General features: G+C 38.8%; 1 protein-coding gene across 1 annotated transcript; it reads right to left on the bottom strand.

Annotated features, from left to right (window-relative positions):
• Positions 1-14,809: 14,809 nt before the first annotated feature.
• Positions 14,810-21,410, bottom strand: LOC121522947 (carboxypeptidase O-like). The gene is made up of 11 exons (XM_041807647.1): positions 21,275-21,410; positions 20,995-21,058; positions 20,662-20,763; positions 19,062-19,172; positions 18,861-18,977; positions 18,648-18,741; positions 17,085-17,177; positions 16,882-16,991; positions 16,593-16,677; positions 16,379-16,459; positions 14,810-15,423 (listed from the first exon to the last, which is right to left on the bottom strand). The coding sequence occupies exons 1-11, from the start codon at positions 21,346-21,348 to the stop codon at positions 15,218-15,220; spliced, it is 1,137 nt and encodes a 378-aa protein (XP_041663581.1). The 5' UTR covers positions 21,349-21,410; the 3' UTR covers positions 14,810-15,217.
• Between the last annotated feature and the right edge of the window lie 270 nt (positions 21,411-21,680).

Here is a 21,680-nt window from a genome sequence, read left to right as displayed (position 1 = left end):
GACCCAGCAGCTGAAACAGCCTGATTCTTTACACAACAGTTAGAGTATAAGCAGCAGATGTAGTAGTTGTGGTAATACAGTGAATTTCATTACATTTGATGATGAGATAATAGTAATAACAATAATTATCTGCTACACAATATAGTCTTTGCAACTCTTCAGTTGTTGGGCATAGAGATTGTAACAGGCTAACATACTCACATCTCATCAACAGTAATGGTGGGAGTATTGATACTAAATATCAATATATTGATACTTGCAAATTATTTTTTGGTATCAATTCGATACCAAATAAGTAAAATCTGCCTGCCACTGCTTCTCCCTTAGTGTTTCCCTGTCTTCGTCCCCCAGACTGTGTTGCCTTCTCTGCTAGGCTGGGTCACATGACTTTGGAGACCAATCAGACATCCTACCGTACCATGTGACTCTGGGGACCAGTCATACACAAGTAACGAATCTCAGCAGCTTCACTCTGGCGTATATAAGCCAAGCGGCAACCTCCGGTCTTGAAAACAGGAAGCCAGTGCAGAAGTGCAAAACAATGCAATACCATGAGTGTCCACTTGAGGCTGGCTGCAGGAACACAGGAAGTCCCGTACACAACACATGTTAAAAAGCCGGTATATACACGAGAAATAAACTGGTTTACAGCTTGGTTCAAAACACCAAACGTGTCTCTTTAGCTATTGTCTTATTGTGCTCCCACTGTACGAGGGGTGAATTTTTTTGAACCATGATCGTTTGGATTATATTTAGGATGTAAGCTGATTGGTGTGTCTCATTTGATTGACAGATAGCTCGGCAGGCAGACAGAATGCTAGCTAGCAGGCTGACAGGAAGTCACGCTTAGAGGGCGGGCTGTTAGGTTAATCCAAAGTTCGGCTGGGACCGCGATTTCAATATGGAAGCCTCCCTGGATTGGCTTCAAGAGCTGTTTGAGTCCGCCTATTGTAAGCAGACGACTGACGTCACACGGGGTTTGTCCAATTCTTTCTACAGTCTGTGGGAGGAACACAGGAAGTCCCGTACACAACACACGTTAAAAAGACGGTATTTACACTAGAAATAAACTGGTTTACAGCCTGGTTCAAAAAACGAAATGTGTCTCATCAGCTAATGTCTGCATGAGCTCTCACTGTACAGGGGGTGATTTTTTTTAATTTTTTAAATTTTTTTTAACCACAATCAATTTGATTATATTGAGGGAAAAACCTCACTGCACACTGATTGGTGTGTCTCATTTGATTGACAGGAGAAGCTACCTATCTGTCAAACAGAATGTTAGCACACCTGACAGGAAGTTGAGCTCAGTGGGCGGGCCCTTTCTGCTGTTAGGTTGATCCAAAGTTCGGTTGAGACAGTGATTTCAAAGCTGTAAGCCGCTGCGGCATGCCTTCAAACACTGGTTGAGTCTGCCTCTTGTAATCAAACTGCTGACGTTACACAATTCTTTCTACAGTCTGTGGTTTCATCCTCATGGGCAAATGGAGAATTTCAAAAGTTAGAAAATTTAAGACCTCATAGTCTTGTAGCCAAGACTTCTTAATACTCTTTAAAAGCCTTAATTTTCACTAAATAGATTTATCAACTTTTAATACATTTAAAGACCCTGGTTACCCTGATAAATTGTAAGTATTTGGTGTGTGGTGGGTCACTCAGATTACAAGAATGCTGAAGACATTCTCAGTTATCGCCTCCACACAGATCTGTGGCTACATAAACGAGGATATTAGGTTTTTAAATTATTTCAAATGAGGGTCTGCTTCAGGTTTGCACAGCAGGCTGAGGTGAATCAATAAGTTGTGCCTCCTCTCTCCTCCTCTCTTCCTCGCATCTATTTTTCAATTCCTCAGTGGGCGGAGCTAAAACCTGAGAAAAGGATGTGAATGGAGGAAGGAAGGACAACAAAATGTGAAATGAGAAGGACCCATGGAGGCATTTGATCGTCTCAGTTGCTGGTAAACAGTGCCACCTAGAGGCGTTTGAAACTATGACAATAGATTTTTAAAAAAAGGAAGGTTTGACAGTAGAGTAGTATCGGTCAGTCTGGGTGTTTCTGAAGGAGCAGGAAGTGGATCATGATGTATGTGTGCGTGTGTTTAAACGTGCGTCGTGTGTAATATCAACCTCCTGCCTTCAACAGTGGTCAGGAATGTATGAAGCTATTGATTATTATTATTCATGATCAACTGTCAGGTCATGACACACACATGCTTACATTAATGCAAACATCTACACACAGAAACACACACACGGTCATTCATTACTCAGTCCAGTGGTGCCATAAATCACCATGTAGATCTATAGTGCACAGACACAATCTATCAAGAATGAATCACTGTGTCATATGCTCATGGTTCCCCAAGATATGCACTATAAAATGACTGTATAGGCCCAGGTTTATTTATTAGCCTATTAAAATCAAGCTTTAGAAGCTCCAGAATTAGCCCTCATCAGTCAGTTTCTATTCTTTCCCTATTTAGTCAGCGCTGTGTCTCCTCAGAGGAAATAAAGAATTTAGGAAAGTAAAAATATAAGACAGCAATGATATGCATAAAATCACTGACTAACAGATATGCTCATAAGGACAGTCTTCCTGGTGTTATTGGTATGGTAAAGGCTATTTCCTGTTTGATGGTGAGCCATTTTAAAAGCAGACAGAGACACAGGTGGCCCGGTCACCTCTCTGTGATGGTCTGTGATTGCTGTGTGGTCTCTGTTACCTTGTCTGCCTCTCTCTATTCCACTGCAGCGTTTCTCATTCACTCCCAATCAGTCGGCTTCCTCTGTTTCTCCACCGGTGCCATCTTTGTTGCTTTATCTCTTGGTGCGTGAGCAAGACAAACAGATGTGAAATATTTTCATAGTTATCTCATGTAGAGCGCTTCAGGGTCAGTGAGAATGAGTGTGCCAAGCAGGAAGTCGAGGGAGTAAGTCTTGCCTCGTTTTTCAAGGGTCAAGAAGATGCAATTGTTCATAGATGAAAAAAAGCTGTCAGTCATGGAGGTTAAAATAACATTCGCCGACTATCTGTGAGGAAAAATGAGGCAGGGGAATGATTCAAACTCCACGGTGAAACATTTTGCATAATTTACCAAGAGATTAAGATGTAAAAGTAATGGGAATAAGGAGAACAGATATTCTCAGAGAGAGTTTCAGCACATTTCTACAACGATTAAACACTTGAGAGCAGGCTGGCCCCAGTGTGAGGGTGCAGTCTGGTTACATAAATAAAATAAATCACCCTTTTACTCTCACAGTCACTGGTGAGAACTAGGATAAGACAAACAGGACATTTTTCATGTTTTAACAGGGGCACACCTAATAACATGTCCTCATATCCACATTTCCTTTTCCTCTTAGCAGAAAGATTCACTCTGCTCCTAAAATAATAGCATTAGAGGCTGCAAAGAAAACGTTTAATGATATACCACTAAAGAGAAGACCTGCTGATCTACAGTCACAAATGAGAAAATGCTCCTGGAGCTGCACATGCATGCATGAATGTATTCATGTTTCATTCTTTCTGAAATATAAAAAAAACATTTGAATATTTAGAATTGAGAGATTCTGATAAAGTGGCTAAAACTATGTGCAGTATACTTATACACAGCTGTTATCCATTGTCCTTGGTTACTTAGTACATGGGTTCTCAACCTTGGGGTTGGGACCCCCATGGGGAGTCACAAGACACTGAGAGGGGGTCTCCAGATGCTTAAAACAACTCAGAATATTTTTTAAATTATGCTGTTGCCACTTTAGGCCAATGTTGTCAATTATTTTTTACCCCTTTTCATCATTTTTTCCCACCGATTTTAACACATTTTTACCATTAAACACCTATTTTTGTCAGTTTTAAACTCTTTCCATTTTTTTTTCTGCTTGTTTAGTCACTTCTAAACTAGTTCTTGCCACTTAACCTTAATGTTGCCTCTGTTGACCCATTACTGCTACTATTAATCACTTTAAACCACTTTTAACACCCAGTTTTCCCATTTTAACCGCATTTCACCATTTGATATGCCCATTTTTGCTTGTCTAGCCAATTTCTGCCGATATCTGCCCATTTTTTCTTACTGAGTTGACCCTTTTTGCCAGTTTATATTAATTTTTCATATCATTTCACCAAATTTCCAACAATTTAAAACAATTTCAGCCACATTTTAACTCCTTTTTACTAATATTTCTGCCCATTTTTGCCACTTTGACCCATTTTTACCTTTTCTTGCCATTTTAATCCAACTTTTGCCACTTCTTACCCATTTCTGCTACTTTTAAAATCCAATTTCACCACCTTTTCCATCTTTTTTGACATTATTAACCGATTTTAGCCATTTTTAAACCATTTTAATCCTTTTTTTTTTAAACAAAAGGGACTTACATTTTTAAGAAGGCTTTTTACTACACAAATGATAAAAAAATGACTTTTTTTTGGAAGAGTAGCTTTTCATGTTAAATATGACATATGGACATCAAGCTTCACTTTACAATGGACTTTGGTTTTGTTGGCCTCCATGGGCCCCCAGTTTGGCTGGGTGACAGAAAGTTCCCCCATTTATCCCCCCTTATGGACAGCCTTGTCTGCACATGACGATTCTGAATTGTTCATGGCTGTGTTCAACCACCTTCAGGTACAGTGGGGGTCCCCGGTCTCTGGCACCTTTATTTTGGGGGTCACAGCTGAAAAGGTTGAGAACCCTTCAGTGTAGACTTCTAAACCAGACCGAGAGCCATAATTATTAAAATGAAAAGAAATAAACACTTGAAATATATCAGTCTGTGTGTAATGAATCTATGTAATATATAAGTTTCACTTTTTGAAATAAATTAAATCAACTTTTTGATGATATCCTAATTTATTGAGATGCACCTATACACCTTGGTGCAGTGATCTGTTCTTTTCAGGTTCAAAGAAAAAGTTTTAATTTTTGAGTGAAAAAACACACATTTATGATGGAACTCATGACTAATGGTGAAAAGGAAATATTGGTTGGATTTAAGTGGTGTTAATGTACACATCAAAAATGCAAATGTCCCACTGAGAGGACCCACTGTAAAGCCCCATAGACAGTTAAAAAGGCAGGAAGGAAGGGAGGATCTTTGGTCTACTGTTCTGTTTGTTGACAGAATGATGGTCTGAAATGTGACTTCTCCTCTTCCTGAACTTTCTGCCTCTTTAGAGTAAATTCTTTCCATTCACCTTTGTCTTTGTTTTGAATTTCAGCTCCCTTCCTGTCTATATGACATTCAGCTTCACACATTTCCATTCTCCCTCATCATTCCTACATGCACACATACACTATACTGCCAAAAGTATTCGCTCACCTGCCTTGACTCACATATGAACTTAAGTAACATCCCATTCTTAATCCATAGGGTTTAATATGACGTTGGTCCACCCTCTGCAGCTATAACAGCTTCAACTCTTCTGGGAAGGGTTTCCACAAGGTTTAGGAGTGTGTTTATGGGAATTTTTGACCATTTTTCCACAAGCGCATTTGTGAGGTCACACACTGATGTTGGACCTGAAGGCCTGGCTCTCAGTCTCCGCTCTAATTCATCCCAACGGTGTTGTATCGGGTTGAGGTCAGGACTCTGTGCAGGCCAGTCAAGTTCATCCACACCAAACACCAAAAATTTCACCACTTTCACACCTTGCACAGGTGGCATCCTATCACAGTACCACAGTACAAATGTTTGTAGAAAAAGTCTGCATGCCTAGGTGCTTGATTTTATACACCTGTGGCCATGGAAGTAATTGGAACACCTGATTTCAATTAGTTGGATGGGTGAGTGAATACTTTTGGCAATATAGTGTATCTACATACGATCACAGATTGCCAGTTAGATGATCGTGTGTCTTCCTGAGCCAGCTTTGTTATGGATCTGCAGATGTAATGATCAGGAGATGCAGACGATGGCTCCACCCTCATTGATTAGCGGTGACAGTTAAAAAGCATGGCATAATTCCCATTGATCGTCCGGGACAGAGTGTAAAAAATGGTGTCATCTGCATTGATTAGCAATAAAAATATGTGGCAAAGATGTGTCATGGGTTCACTGAAGAGGAGCCCTCTCACTCACACTTCTATTCATCATTTGAATGTGTGTGGTATACGTGCAAGCAGGGGATGAAAAGCTGCATTAAAGCTACGAGTCTTAGCTTAACAAATGAGAATGTAACAGCGGTGAAACATGCAGTAGGAATGAGCTTGTCAGCACTCGAAAGAGTCATCCCTCTGGTCGTATGGAGCATGACATTAGAGCTAAATCTAATTCTCACAATATTCTCAACAGTCACAGAGACGAGAACCTGATTTCTCCTCTTTAACCTAAAACATGTGGAAAGTGAACCTTGTCTGTCACCGGGGGGATTCATGGGGAGTTTATCAGAGAGAGAAGAGGTCTTATTGCACCCCTGAAGACATAGTTAAGCCTGAATAAACATTTTACTGTTATTAGCTGGGATTAATATTTCTACAGTTTCTATTTATGAAACGGTCCAGAAAAGCCCAAAATCAAACTGGCATTAATACAGATAACTTTATCTCTTCATTTGACTTTTTTAAATACTTTCCCACCAGAGTTTCTTTCTCACACAGAAGCAGAGCTGCCACTGTCACATGTTTCCCTGAGTGTTTTCTTACTGGTTGGGCTCCAAAATAGCCAGTGGAACATTTGCTTGAGTGTCCCAGTGATATCATTACACCAGTGAACTTCTGCTGGGAGAAAAGATTAATAACAGAAAGTGTGGATAAAAAGGCATAATCTCCAGAACTGCTCTCAAACGCAACCGTGTACCTCTAAAGCACACTCATCTCCACGGCCGTCCTTAAAGGGGGAGAAAGAGGAGGGCTTTCAAAGGTCCAGGCAAACTGGGGCTCCTAGAGGTCAGAAAATCTTGGTCCATAGTAAAGTGAAGCTGTGATGACCACATTTCATTTTTAACCAGAATAATAACCACTCTTATCAAAGCAACACTAATATATATATATATATATTCATGACACAGTACAATATAACCTTTTCTATGTTAACCCCTTTTAATCAAACAGAATGACCTTTTTATTGGTCATGCTAACAATGTGGATGGAGTAGAACAAATTGAAACAACTTAAATGAAAAAAAAAAGATTTAGAAAAGAAAAAAGCAGCGAAAAATAACAAAAAATGGGAGAATAAAAGTGCAAAAAATTGGTTCAATGAGGAAATAAGGGCAAAAATCAGGAAAAATTTGTTAAAAAGGCAAAAAGCTATAGCCAAAAAAAGGGCTAAAAGTGTAAAAAATTGGAAAGACATGTCGAAATAGCATGGGGGGGGGGGCTATAAATCTAAAAAATTGGATAAAAATGTCAAAATACGATAAAAATGGCAGAAACAAAAGAAAAACAGCAAAAGGGGGCAAAAAACAGCAGCATAAAAAAAAAAACACTTTAAGAATGGCAAAATGGGCATAAGGGCAAAAAAATGGGTTAAGCGTGGAGAAAAATGTAAAAAAATGTTGCAAAATGGGTTAAAAGTGGAAAAGAGAAGTCGCAAAAATGGGCTAAAAGTGTAAAAATTGGTTAAAATTTTCAAATAGGACAAAAAGCAAGAAAAATTGGTAAGATGTGGCCAAAATGGCAAAAATGTATTTAACGTAGCAAAAATTGGCATAAAAGAGCAAAAAATGGGTTAAATGCGGCAAAAAAGTAAGAAAAGATTGTCAAATGGGTTAAAGTGGTATAAAGAAGTGGCAAAATGGGCAAAAAGTGTAAAAAATTGGATAAAATTTCAAAATGGGATGAAAAGTAGCAGAAACGGGGAAAAAAACAAATGCAAAATAGTGCAAAAAGCAGCAAAAAAATGGGTGTAGGACAAAAAATGTACATGAAAGGGCAAAAAATAGTGACGTGTGGCAAAAAATTCCAAAAAAGGCTGCATAATTTGCTAAAGTGGTGAAAAGAAGAAGCAAAATTGGACTATGCACATCAGCAACTGCTTGTGGTCTTTTCAGTATTTCATAAAAATGGGTAAAATACACAATTTGTAATCTTGTTCTTGGTTTTTTTAAGGCATCTGGCGAACCTCTCGGAACGACCCTCATGTTGACAACCGCTACCCTAGTGGACACTAGAGGTACTGCAGGCTTTAGTACTTCTGCAGTTGCTTCATTTCTTTACTAGAGGTTGCTGTTAGTATTATTACAGTAGCTAGCATTAGCAGTAAAGCTAACATGTAAAGACAATTTATTTCATGGATTTAGGTCAGATGGCAGATTGAAGAAGGGGCTCTTAGCCAGCAGCGGCAGGCGCGGAGAGTTTGGGGGTGAGTTTAGGGTCCAGTTCAGCCTTAGACTGATCTCACTCACTAGAGATTGGTTCTGTCTGTTCTGTCCCTCCAGTCTCTCCTTTCAGTGAAATAATGTAGACCCACATTTCCCCCAAGCCATCAGTCAACAAAGACAAGAGACAAGTTACAGTACAACACTGCCTTTACTGCTGACCATGCAGTTTTAAGCAAGGTTAAAGTGTTGCTTCCTTGTTCCTTTTATAATGGGATTTTTAGAGTTTCCTTGTGTCATATAAATAAAATGTATTCTTTTAGGCATACCTTTTACAAATACATAAAGCATGTCATGCCCAGCTCCTGGAGTGACTTGCTGCTGGACTCTCTTCAGTGCTCAACCAGTGTATCACTGCACTTTTTATAAGCACCCCATAAGCTACTCTCCACTCTGCCAAAGTAAATCTATTTTTTTTTTTTCAACCTGATCAGGATAGCCTGACAGCAAGTCAGACACAGCAACAGGAGACCTCCAAAATGGGGTTCAAACATCAGTCAGTGGTAAAATCAGTGGTAAAAGCTCGGTATCTTTATGATGCGGCCTCACTTTTTGTCACTACAAAGTTTTCCTCTCTACGTTGTGTTGTGAGGATCAATGATGCGGTAAAACAAAAGCTTTCATGACGACTGGAGCCAGATTCATTCTACAGCTGTGTAAAACAAAACCATTTCAGTGCACCAGCTTTGTCTCTGGGTTTTGACATGCACAGCTGTGGGATTTCTTCATATGGCCTCTATCTGTCTCTCTAATTCCAATATGTTAATCAAAATTACATATTTTACGCAAAAAACATAACAGTGATAAAATATGTGACTGCAAAAACAAAGATGGCTCACATATCTGTGCAAAACACATTTTCAGCACATCGCGGCTGGGTCTTGGTGTCTGTAGAGGGAGACATGAGAACGCAGCTCACCACGAAAAACCACCTACATGACCTAGCAGCCTAGCTTGAGCTAGGTAAATTAGCGTATAAAACTAAGAGTTGTACTTTGCATAAAACACTTTAAAATGTGTTAAAATGTTCAATAGACCTGAAATGTCTGTTTTGTAGTTTGTTTCAGTATAATCTAATCTGGATACCTCAGTTTGACCAGCAGGAGGCAGTGTCTTGCTTTGTGTCTCCATGGACTCTGCTGACTGATGCACGCCGAGTGAAGCTGAACAGAAAAGACACGCTGTCTCATTCTGCTGTCAATTTCAATTTGCTTTATTGGCATGAACAGACCAGTTACCGCCAAAGCAGTGTCAAAGAATAAAAATGCATTAAAAATTTACACTTCATGTAAATTTGCATATTAAATAATTCCACAAATAGTCAATGTATAATTAAATAAATCTGATTAATCAGATAAAACAATAAGACTAGATAATAATAGAAATAAAAAGGAAAAAAAGAAAAGAATAAATAAATAAATTTAGTATGTTTTTATTTTTATTTTTTATTTTTATTCTTTTGTCTGTTTATAAATTTCAGTTTACTTGTGTAGAGGTCCAAAAAATAGGCCGTATTTTTGAACTTTCAATTTCTTTCTGTTGAAGTCATGTTTATTTCAGAAGTTTTTGGCTTCATCACATTTCATTGTGAATTAAATATGCATGTATAAAAACAGGGTTTACATGAAATATGGGTGTTTGGTTGTACATTTTGACTTTATAAGCTTATGAAGAGGTAACATTGCCAGTCTTTAGTGCATTGACTTCGTTTTTGTTTATGAGAGCTAGTTTCTCTTATTCATTTTGTGTGTGAAAGCAAATAAGGGGCGTTTAAGAACCCAGAAATTCACACATTTTCACCTAAAATTTTATTGCAGCTACTTTCAGGACAGTCTGGCTGCTGACTGTTCTTCTGAGATGCAGTGAATTGGCCATGCTATAATTTGCCGGTACGTAGTATTTCCAGTTTTAATATATATTTTTTTCAATTCAATTCTATTCATAAACAAAGTCTGCTGGTTACATTCATCAGAAACACACTGCAGATACTCCAAACCAACCAACATTTCATGAATAAAACAGAGAAAAAGATCAGCAGCCTGTTGAACCAGCTTTGTGTAAGTTAGGATGTAAAGTCCACACTAAACCCTACGTTGAAACTACAGAAGCTGTCAGTGTTCAAAAGTTTGATCTTAACTAGGGGGGATATATGTCCAAACTAATCAAAGTATTGTTGCAGATATGAGGTTTTCTCTTACTTTAACCGATCACTAAAAGTATGTTTTAACCCCGTGTTTGCTACAGAAGCTAACGACTAAAAATAACTTAAGCTAACTGTCATTTATCCTCAAACAGCGTTCAGAGTGGATGAAAAATATAGCAAGGCATTTAGCTTATGTGAGTACTGAAGCCTACAGACTAAACCTAGAGCCAGTATCACCATCAGAGAGGTACGGTCTGCAGCCAGAGCCTGTAGATGTATTTGATCTTAGCTCGAGGGCTAAATAAATATTTGTTTTTATGCAGTTTTACTTTAATTGCAAATTGAATACTCTGTGTTTTATTGTGAAGACAGACTGTGACTAGTTTTCTGATATTGTGAATGAAACAATGTGGGGAAAACAGAACAAGCATATTTTTGAATACAGAAAATTAAACTCTGCTGAGTAGCTGAAACGAAAGAAGCAACGTATCTGCACAAAAAATCTGCAAAATACAACAAAACTGAGACATTTTTGGGTTCTGCTTAATTTCAGCCTTTGTTAAAGGGAAGAGGGAGTAATACTGATGTTTTCTTTCTTTTTTAATCGGTTCCCATCGCTCTTTGTTGTTCTTCCTCATTGATTTCCAGCGCTCCTCTTTGTTCCTCCATCCATTCTTAATTCTGTTGTTTCCTGATGGGCGGGCCTCTCATTCCCTCACTTTTCCTGTCTCTGTGATATAAATGTTCGTGGTGTTTGTTTCCTCCATGCTATCGTGATGAGAGTTCAGCCACACATGCACAAACATGTCTGAGCTGCAGCAGCCAGACCTCACAGTGAATTCTAATCACCTTCAATCTGAGTCTCTGAATCCCTGCCCAGCTCCAGTGTTCTGTCCATATATGTGTGTCTGTAAGTCAGGAAGCTCTGCTCTCTCTCACCATGTCATGTGTGAGTATTTTTCATGGTTGTAAGTGATGGAGCAGTGAATGGTTTGTATCCCAGAGGGCTGTAGAAATGTACGTGTCAGTGTCCCTGCTTATTATTCCTGGAGTCCCCCCGGTGTTTGACCCGTCTCTGTTCTATCGAGGTTTCATGTGAGCTGGAATATAATTCTAATTCCACTGCTGTTCAAATACAGTCCACACACACACACACAGACACACACACCTTGAGGGAACAACCATCAGGGCGAGTGGCCCATCAGTCACCCTCACATAAGGTATTCAGCTGCACTATGTCAATGTCACATTGTCAGTGGCTGAGTGTGGCTGGTGTGTGTGTTTGAACACCTCACACACTGAGGAAGCAGGGAGGTTACAGTCTAGAGATGTAAATCCAACCAAGAAAGAGGGAATGTTCATGTACAGGAGAAATGTGTTAGAGCCTAATTCTCCAACAACAAACCACGAAAACATATTATTAAAAAAACTTCAAGACAAGGATTGCAGTGAGACTAAATGTGAAGTACTGTAGTGTGAGAATCTGAGGAATATAGTGAGCTATGACCCTGAACTTTAGAGACAAAGAAGTTCATGTCCTGGGTTACAACTTTATTACCTCTGACAGGCTGAGTTAAGGTCTCTCCAATACTAGAGGACAAAGCAATCCTCCTTGATGAGAAGAAACTTAAAAGTGTCTGTGGAAATGAGAGACTTTATCTACTCAATACCACCAGAAAAATGACTTCAGAGCAGGGGTGTCCAACTCAAGGCCAGAGGGCCAGATCCGGCCCGTGAAACAGTTAAATCCAGCCAGCAAGATTATATGATATTTCTGTAATAACTGGTCCGTCACTATGAGGTCTGCAGATTTCCTTAAGTATAAAAATGTAAACTTATCCTTGATGATTTAAGACCCTTGTTAAGTCATAAAATCTGAAAAAGTAAAGAGTAAAAATAATTAGATAAAATCAGGAATGTAGGAAAATAAATTAATTTGTGTTTTAATTTCATATTTTCAATTTTGCATCTCACAATTAGGACTCAAATTTAGGATTGTGACTTTTTATTCCATACTTTGAGCATTTCAACTCATAATTTTGGCTTCCTATATAAGTTTTTGAGCTTTTAAATTCATAATTTTACATTTTAAGTCATGTTTTGACCTTTTTAACTAATTATTTTGTATTTTAACTCCTAACTTTGACTTCATAATCCCATAGTTTGACCTTTTAGACAAAATTTAAAATTTGAGTAATATTTTTACCTTTAAATTCATGATTACAAATATTATTTCATATTTCAACCTTTTAAACTCATGATTTTGACCTTCTTTGTACTATATTTGCCTTTAAAAACATTATTTTTTTCAATTTCACTTTTAGGCCTTTATGAACGAATAAACCTTTTCTCAGGTTGTGAGCCTTTAAACTTTTTTTTTCACTTTTTAAATTTCAAAATCATTTAGCATCAGTTTTTCCCCCATATTTTATTACTGGTGAAATGAGGTTGACAGTTTATGGTTAAAAAGGCGACCCTGTTAGGCCCTCAGGTTAGACCTGAATCCAGAATCCGACCCCTGCTGTGATTGAGTTTAACACCCCTGCTGTAGAGTAAACTTCATGAAGAGAGAAAGAACCCTTTACATTTCAGAATTATGAAACTTATTTTATTTGTTTAAAAAGCATTAATAAAACTATACAATTGAAATGTTTGCACTGTTTCTCCTTAGTGTTGCAGTGTCATGGCTAAACTTAGCTTTGAGAATTTTAAACTGTTTTTAAATTAGTGTCTTATGCAAGCGGCAACCTCCAGTCCTGAAAAATTAAGCCAATGTGGAAGTGCAAAAACTTGGCGAGTGTCCCCTTGATGCTTGGCTGCAGGAACACCGGAAGTCAAGTTCACAACACCTGTTAAAACATGTTAAACATGTCTCATTAGCTAATGTCTTCATGAGAACACTCTGTATGGAGGGGGATTTTTTTGTACTACAATCATTTCTATTATATTTAGGAAATACCTCACTGCGCACTGATTGGCTCATCTCATTTGATTGACAGATAGCTAGACAGGCAGATGCTACCTCCAGAAGGCCAGCTTTAGTGCTAGCTTAGCTGACAGGAAGTTGAGCTCAGTGGGCGGGCTCTTGTCTGCCATTAGGTTGCTCCAAAGTTTGGTTGAGACAGCGGTTTTAATATGGAGGCGATAGTCCACCTACTGTAATCAAACGGCTGACGTCACACAGCCTTTGTCCAATTCTTTCTACAGTCTATAGCCTTATGTTTAAGACCTTTAAATGGCTTGGCTCCTCCCCCTTTTAAGTCATTTTATAAATTTTCGCTCATTGGAGTCCATAAATCCACTAGAAAATCTTTAATAAGAGATTGTTTTGTACCTTTCTGTCTCACTGCCTTTGGAATATCTCTTGGATTTTTTTTTTCTGAAAATCATCTCAATGTCCAGAACACTGAAATGCTTGAAATGTTTTAGGAATAAACTTTCTAAAATCTGTTTATAGTCATTTTTTTTTACACCTAATTCTCCAAAATATGTGAACACTTAATCAAGGCACACTGAGAAAATACACAGAATATCTAGCTGTTTAAGAGGTTGTGTAATTTTTGAAAATGTTGATTCCTTATGATATTGTGAGTGTGGTATAGGCATACAGCTATGGTTGTACAAATCCCAAAGGCACACCTTAAATTGCCTCAACACACAGCAGTGTGCCTTACCACAACATTTGAGAGCCACTGCTTTAGTGGATCTGCTCCTATGCATCTAATCATGATTTTAGGGAAATATTTTTTGACAATCTCAGATCAGACAGGAAACCTGTTACTGAGTACCACTGGAAGTGACTTTATTTGTTTATAATTTTAGGCTTTTTATGCCTCCATTTCTAGAGATGAGGACAAGAGATATTGTTGGAAACAGGGATGAGGGAGCAGGGGAGAGACAAGCAAGGAAAGGAGCCACAGTCAGGACTTGAACTTGGGCCGCCTGTGTACATGTGGCCGGACCTAACCGCTGACCATCTGCTCTCCTTAAATGAACTTTATTGATAGAGGAGGACAGTGGAAAGAATTGGAACCTGAGATGAGAGAGCAGGGGGAGAGACATGTGGGAAATGGTGCCACAGGCCAGACCCGAACCCGGGCAACCCGCACCTGTACCTGGGGCACGCCTTAAACCACTAGGCCCCATACATTTTCTTTCTGAGCATAAAGGAACTACACATTCCACAATTCATTGCTTTACCCTTAAATAATTTCTAATAGTAGATTTTTCAAACTTTGAAACAGTATACAGACCTGCTTTCTACAACTATTTTTGTTTTAGTGTTTATATTAATAATAACGATGCTGAAATCAGAATCACAAACGTATGAAATGACATGTAGGTTTTAATTTAAGACAAACAGAAACAGTAAAACATAAATGTGTTTTCTACAGTGATGGCGGATTCTGGAGACAAGAATTAGATGTCAAAGAAGAAAAAATAAACCCCACTAATTCATAATGCACATAAAAGTAAAGCTGTCACTACACAGACATTTGAATAAATGAAGGAGAGCTTGCAGCCTTAAATGGAGCAACGCTGCCCCCTGCTGTGGAAAGGAGGAACAGCAGCATGGGCGTGCCGCTCTATGCACAGATGATGTTTTCAAATCTGTTTATCTCTCTTTGAAATGTATCATGAAACTTTAATAATGTAGCAGTTTTTAGGATGTACAGAGCTTGATTATGTAGCTTATGTGTTTCAGAGTAATTAAGGTTATATAAGTCGTATCATAAGATATGCTGAATTCTGCTACACCAAACCTCCTGGAGTGACAGACACGGCAACGACAGTGCTCCACATTATCACAGCAGCCCCAGAGAATGCAGTAAATCCAGGGACAGCAGAGCTGTTCAGGGCCTTATCATGAACATATGTGATGATGGACAGAGCTCCGGCGTAGGCCTCCTCACAGGCTGGCTGGATCTGCTCCTCTGGCAGCAGGTGGCTGAACTCACCTGAAAGACAAACAGTACGTTACATTTAAGCAGCCATCCTATAGAGCAGTGGTTCTCAACCTTTTCAGCCCGCGACCCCCAAAATAAAGGTGCCAGAGACTGGGGACCCCCACTGTACCTGAAGCCATGCACATTCAAGAATAGTCATGTACAGACAAGGCCGCTCATTAGGGGGGAAAAAAGGGAGTTTTCTGGTGCCCAGACAAACTGGCCAGCAAAATCATGGTCCTTTGTAAAGTTAAACTGTGGTATTTTATAGTTAACCTGAATAACAACCACTCCTATTAAAGAAACACATTTTAATTCATTTGTGTGGTAAGTAGCCCTCTTCAAAATGTAAATCCTTTTGTTAAAACAGAATTAAAATACATTAAGACTAGCTAAATGGGTTAATAATGGCAAAAAATGGTGGGAAAGGTGGTGAAATTAGATTTAAAAGTTGCAGAAATGGATTAGAAATGCCAAAAATCAGATAAAAGTGGCACAAAAATGATCAAAAAAATGGCAAAAAGGGGTTAGCAGAGGCCGATATAGTCAGAAATTGGCAAAAATTGGCATATCAAATTGTGAAATGTGGCTTAAAAAGTGGTAAAAGGGGTTAATAGTGGCAAAATGTGTCAACAAAGTCAACAATAGGCAGAGAGTTGCAAGATTTGGTTTAGAAGTGGCAAAAACGGGCAGAAAAAGTGTCGGAAAGGGTTTAAAATGGACAAAAAAAAAGGGTTTTAAGTTGCAAAAATGTGTTAAAATTGTCAAAATTGATAAAATAAAATGATAAAAATGGGCTCAATTAGTCAAAATTGGTGTAAAGTGGCAACTGGTAATTCAAAAATGTTCTTAGCGTTTTTTAAGGCATCTAGAGACCCCCTCTCAGTGTCTAGCGACTCCCAATGGAGTTCCAACCCCAAGGGTTAAAACCACTGCTATATAGTACACAAAGTAAAGTCCAGCTCACCTTTGTCCCTCAGCTCAAATGTGTACGAGAACTGGATGCCATTGAGACGAGCCCAGTCACGACTTGAGCCAGAGTTTGCATCTAAAGAACAAAGAGGAGCAGAAAATCTTCATGCAGCAGCCTTTTTAGCTTGTTTGACAGAGAAATGTCAGACAGCGGCAGGACAGGCTGGGAGACGGTGGAGAAGGTCAGGTTTTGCGTGTCTCAGTCTTACAGAGGATTTGTGGAGATGTTCCTACTGTGTAGTCCATTCCATGCACCTTCTTCATTTCTGCAGCTGCTGCCTCTCCCACTGAAACCTTTACAGTCCACACACACAACAACAATAGTAACAGTTATACAAAGTTAACCAGGACCTCTGAAGACTCATGGAATTTATTAGAATGGAAATCTTACTCCATCACTTGCTCAGAATTAACCTTTATTTTGAAAAACTTTGTCCCTTCAGTATTACAGTCTCTTGCTTAACTAACTGTATAATCCACACAGGCACCCACACTCACCAGTTCCTCGTAGTTGGGCGCAGAGATCTCAGGGTGTCCGTATGGTAAGAGAATGAGCTGCCCCGCAGAGTGGATGGTGAGGAAACACAGAGTCTTATCAACCATCTTACCTAAATAAAATGAGAAGGGACAACAATATTAACAACATCATTTCAAATATGATCTGGATTTTAATGTAATTGAATAAACAGATAGGTAGTTACCAACAAAGTCCATTACAGCTGAGGCCTCTGGCTCTGATCCTGCAGATGTCCTACAGTAAGTGTTTGAACAACTGTCAAAAGACACACCAACCGCTGGAGAAAGATATACAGAACATCGTCATCGTCACATTAACAATCTCAGGGCCTCTTTTATAAAGTGTGGTCAGAGATGCGGTAGACATTTCCAGATCTTTGGCCCTAGATAAGAAATAGGTTTAACTCTTAACTGATTCCCTCCACCCCAGTATGAACAAGTGAGCTGTTAGTTGTAGATGTGTTTTATACTTGCATACATTGTTCCTGACCTGCCGCGTCAGATAGACTGATTCATATATCCATTGCATGAACATAATTGACATTCATCTAGGAAAGCTCCCATACAAAGCATTTGGGAAGGGCAGAAATTCTAAAGTTGGAGGAAAGTTCATGCGACCTCTGTCACATTCATGACGGGCCGATCAGAGCGACAAGCTAAAATGACTTGCTACGTGTGAGCTTCTCTTGAGCTGACAGGATACCGCTGTCTTAGATTGTTAAAGGTGGATAAAATTGATGCCAAGACTGGTTGAGATACGTTTTGAAACATCTTCTCTGCCAAGACAAGCTTTCAGTGTGGCTCTTTGCTCTTGTTTTAAAAGGAAATGTGGTCCGTATCTGTTTAAAAATGCTGCTTTCATAAAGCTACATCCGAGCTAACGGCTACCGCAGCATTAGCCATTGGATACACTGGCAAACCCCACCTGTAGCGATCGCAAACCCATGCCAGAGCAGACCAGGAGAGAAAAACGAAAACATCCTTTCAGTCATAAAAAACTGTTAGTGATGCTCTCTCTTGTTTTTATTAAAGAAATGTCCAGTTTTGACATAACTGCTGCTGTGGCTACGTCTGAGCTAGGGATGGATCCCTGTCTGCTCTGACGCTGTCAAACTCAGATGTACATATATATCCTTTAAAACCATGATTACAAAGTATAATAGTCAACCTGAAGGCAATCCATTAATTTTTGTGCAAAAAAAACAACATTTTTGAGATTATAAAGTTGTATATATTTACAAGAAATCAAACTAGAATTTTAGAGTTTAAAAAGTGTGAGATTTCCAAGACTGAAAAGTCATAAACTCATAAACTTCAAGTTTTTCAAATCGTCATTTTCAAATCAGTGTTAAGAAAAATATTCACAAGAAACCAAACCGAAAACAGTCAATACATTTTTGACTTTATAATCTCAAAAATTCTGTTTTGGTCCACTTACATTTACGACTTTTAAAGTAAGAAAAAAACAAAACATTTTTTACTCATACATAAATAACTTTTTAAAGCATTTTTTTTATTGAAAATTGACAGGTTCTCTCTATTGTCTTTTCTAGAGTGGCCCTAACACTGTCATAATAATGAGTAGTTTATACATAGATCTTTTGTCAAGAACAAGCGTATGTACGCCTTTTCTGTCAGGATTTGTAAATGAAAACAATAAAAATTGGGGCTCAGCTTTTCTTAGCTATGAGTGGGCAGGGCCCTAAGGAAAGTGGTTAGGAGCCATGGCTCTAAAACATAAAACTCACATCCCCAGTTGGCATTAAAGTTCCTGTTGAGGTCGACTCCAGAACAACTTCCACCTGCAGGGGGGGCTGAACGAGACTTTCTCCACAGGCGAGTCTGTTAGAGCACACAAACAGTTTGTTAATTTGTGTAAAGTCAATGGCATATGAAATAGTTCAATATAAAGACTGCATGAAGCGTGCTGTGATTCAGAAGAAAAACACTACAGCACTCACGCTGTCGTTAACCCAGGAGAAGATGTACCCATCCACATTGACCACAGGAGTCACATAGATGTCGAGGTTCTGCAGAATCTCCTCCAGCTTCTTGTCACTTTTATAGGACTGCACAATCTGTCAAAGGAGGCATTTTAACTCGCAGAGCTGATATTTGAATTTAATCTACATCATACAAATCATATATAAAGGTGTTCAGACCTCTTTGACAAACCACTGACAGAAGGCTGGAGCGATCCACTCCCGAGCGTGGATTGCACAGTCCATCCATATAATCTTCTTCTCTACGCCCTCTGGGTTTTGTAATCCCAACTAGAGACACAATATCAGCACTTTAGGGTGAAGAGAGTCATGCAAGGTTGATACATTTCTGTAGGCTGACCCAGAAATTAGTATTACATGAGTTTCACATAGTGGAAAGGCCTGCACAAGCCAGACGCATTCCAAATGAAACAAAACAGCTCCAATAAGAGGGACGCTTCAACTTTAGAAAATTTAGAACAAACTTCCAAAAGGGAAACCTGGTGCAACTGACAAAACACTCTCCAAGATCAAAAACAAATTCATGAACAGTAAACACGATTGTAATACAGAAACTAATACAAAAAGCTCCCCACCTCCAGAGGGCTCTCTAGCAGGAAGAGCTAGAGGGAGAGACAGATGGAAGAGAGAACGAGCCATGGAGGGACTTGTGATTGTGTTTTGAAGTGCAACTTGGAGGGGAAAAAATATATGTAAATATATATATCAACGTAGCAAACAGTATGTAACCTTACCATGTAATGACTTTCCTTCAAGTTGCTTTAGCAAATTGAGCTTTAGCAGACATACCTAAAGATAACTTTGTTTAGATATGTAGCTACATAGCTGTTTTTAGAGCTTAGCTTTAGCTACGTTATATATGTAGCTACATAACTCCATTACCTACAAAGCTTTTGCAGCTAAATGAGCTACATAAACTACCATGGCTACGCTGAAGTGTTTTAATGGAAAACAAGCTTTTATCCTGTAAGCAGACGGGTTACTTGCCTTTATTAAGGCCCACCGACACCGGGCCAAAACCTTGTATCTCCATTTATCATGATTTTTTTTCATAACACAGTGCTATTGGTCATTCTTTACATCTGTTAGTGTGTTTGAACAATTTTTACAGCAACAGAAAAGTCAAAAAGATGCTGTCTATGACGATTCACTGTCAAATTAATTGACAAATACAGCTTTTTTATCACCCCCTGAAAAGTGGGGGTCCTTTTTGGACATACAAGGTCTCAGCCTGATGCCAATGATAGCTATGATGGCGACGTAATTAACATTACTTCATAAACCAATGTAGCTAAGTTGAGCTTTAGCAAGCATAGCTGAAGCTAACTTAACTACATAGATAGTGAAGATTCACAGCTTACGTAGCTGCTCTGTGAGCTTGGCTTTAGCTACATTTGCTATGTAGCTCCATGATCAACATAGCTTCCACAGCTAATGGAGCTACATAAGCTAAGCTTGCAGCCTCAGAATGTTTTCATGGAGGAGTTTTTTCCTGTAAACAGACTGTTTGCTCCGCTTCATAAATTGTTTTTTTAATCAGGTTTTGCATGGCAATTTTTTAAAATTTTATCTCATGCTATCCCTTGACCCTTACTATCAGTGCGTGAATGTGGAGTAAATGGGTAAGTGGTGCCAAAAAACACCTTGAGTAGTCAGACAACTAGTAAAGTGGTGATCGAGCTCATGTTTATTCGAGTTTGTGTGCAATACTGTACTATCCACCATGGTAGAAAGCAGAGGAAAAAGGTGTGTAGAGTACCTTCAGCAGTGTGATATTTCTTCCTTCGACAGTGTGCCCATAAACAGCTGAGGAGACCAGCTCAGGGCTTCCTTTCTCCACATCTTCCATCCACCCGTAGATCTGTGATACAGATACATCAGTAAGCTGTTTTATTTGACTTATTGTATATGCCGTAAAATTCTCTATAACTCAAAAAGATTCCATTGCATATTTCTTTACAGCATGTACTCATGTTTACCAATAAAGACATAAAAACACATTGACTTCTTCTTTATATAACAGCAGTATTCTGTGGTTTTATGCCCCTATGTACAGTAAAACCAGGAACACAGAAAAAGAAACATACTGTACCTCCGCCATGGGATGATATTTGGTGTAGTCATAACTTTTTGTTGTCTCCAGTCCCTCCACTAAGCTGTAAATGAAGCAGAAATACAGCAGGAAATAAAAAATTGCACTTGCATAGTGAAAACATTTAATGTTTCATAACTAAAGGCCTCCCTAGAGCTACAGGGATGAAACACAATTTATGTTTAAGCTATAAAATCTGTGCAAAGTGACCACTCTATACATAATTTCATATATTTACAGGCTCTAAGTTGTCTTAAAGTCATGAGGTAACCCAACTCACCTGTTAGAAGTCACACTGCTCAACACCAGCACAAACAACCCATGCATCCAAAACTGAACTCTGATTTTCTCCATTTCTCCTTGCTTCTGTAGACTTCTATTCTCCCTGTATGTTTGCTCACCCTGCTGTAACTCATCTGTGTACTTCAGGGACAGAAACAAAGATAATACATGTGCATTACGAAGGATTATGAGAGGGAAAGTCTGAATCAGTTATGTATTAACATTTATGGAGTGTCGAAGCCATATAACAGCTGACAGGTAGAAGATTAACTGTTTTCTATTCATGTCAGATCTTTTTTTTTTTTTTTAGCAGGGCGCGGCATAACGACAGCATGCAGCAGCATGGCAAGGCTCAACAACGCCACCTCAGAATCAACAATGCTGTAGCTGTTCCAGTTCATCCC

The sequence above is a fragment of the Cheilinus undulatus genome, linkage group 15 (genome assembly GCF_018320785.1).
Source record: "Cheilinus undulatus linkage group 15, ASM1832078v1, whole genome shotgun sequence".
NCBI classification, from domain to species: Eukaryota; Metazoa; Chordata; class Actinopteri; order Labriformes; family Labridae; genus Cheilinus; species Cheilinus undulatus.
Note: the sequence above shows the minus strand (reverse complement) of the source record. Positions and strands in the feature narration are given on the sequence as shown.

Bases quoted from the DNA above. Each gene is read 5' to 3' on its own strand.
- LOC121522947 (XM_041807647.1), bottom strand. From the start codon at position 21,348: ATGGAGAAAATCAGAGTTCAGTTTTGGATGCATGGGTTGTTTGTGCTG. The intron at 19,173-20,661 runs GTACTCTACACA...TTGTGTCTCTAG, and splicing joins GAAATATCACACTGCTGAAG to TTGGGATTACAAAACCCAGA. The intron at 17,178-18,647 runs GTGAGTTTTATG...ATCTTTCTCCAG, and splicing joins CTTTAATGCCAACTGGGGAT to CGGTTGGTGTGTCTTTTGAC.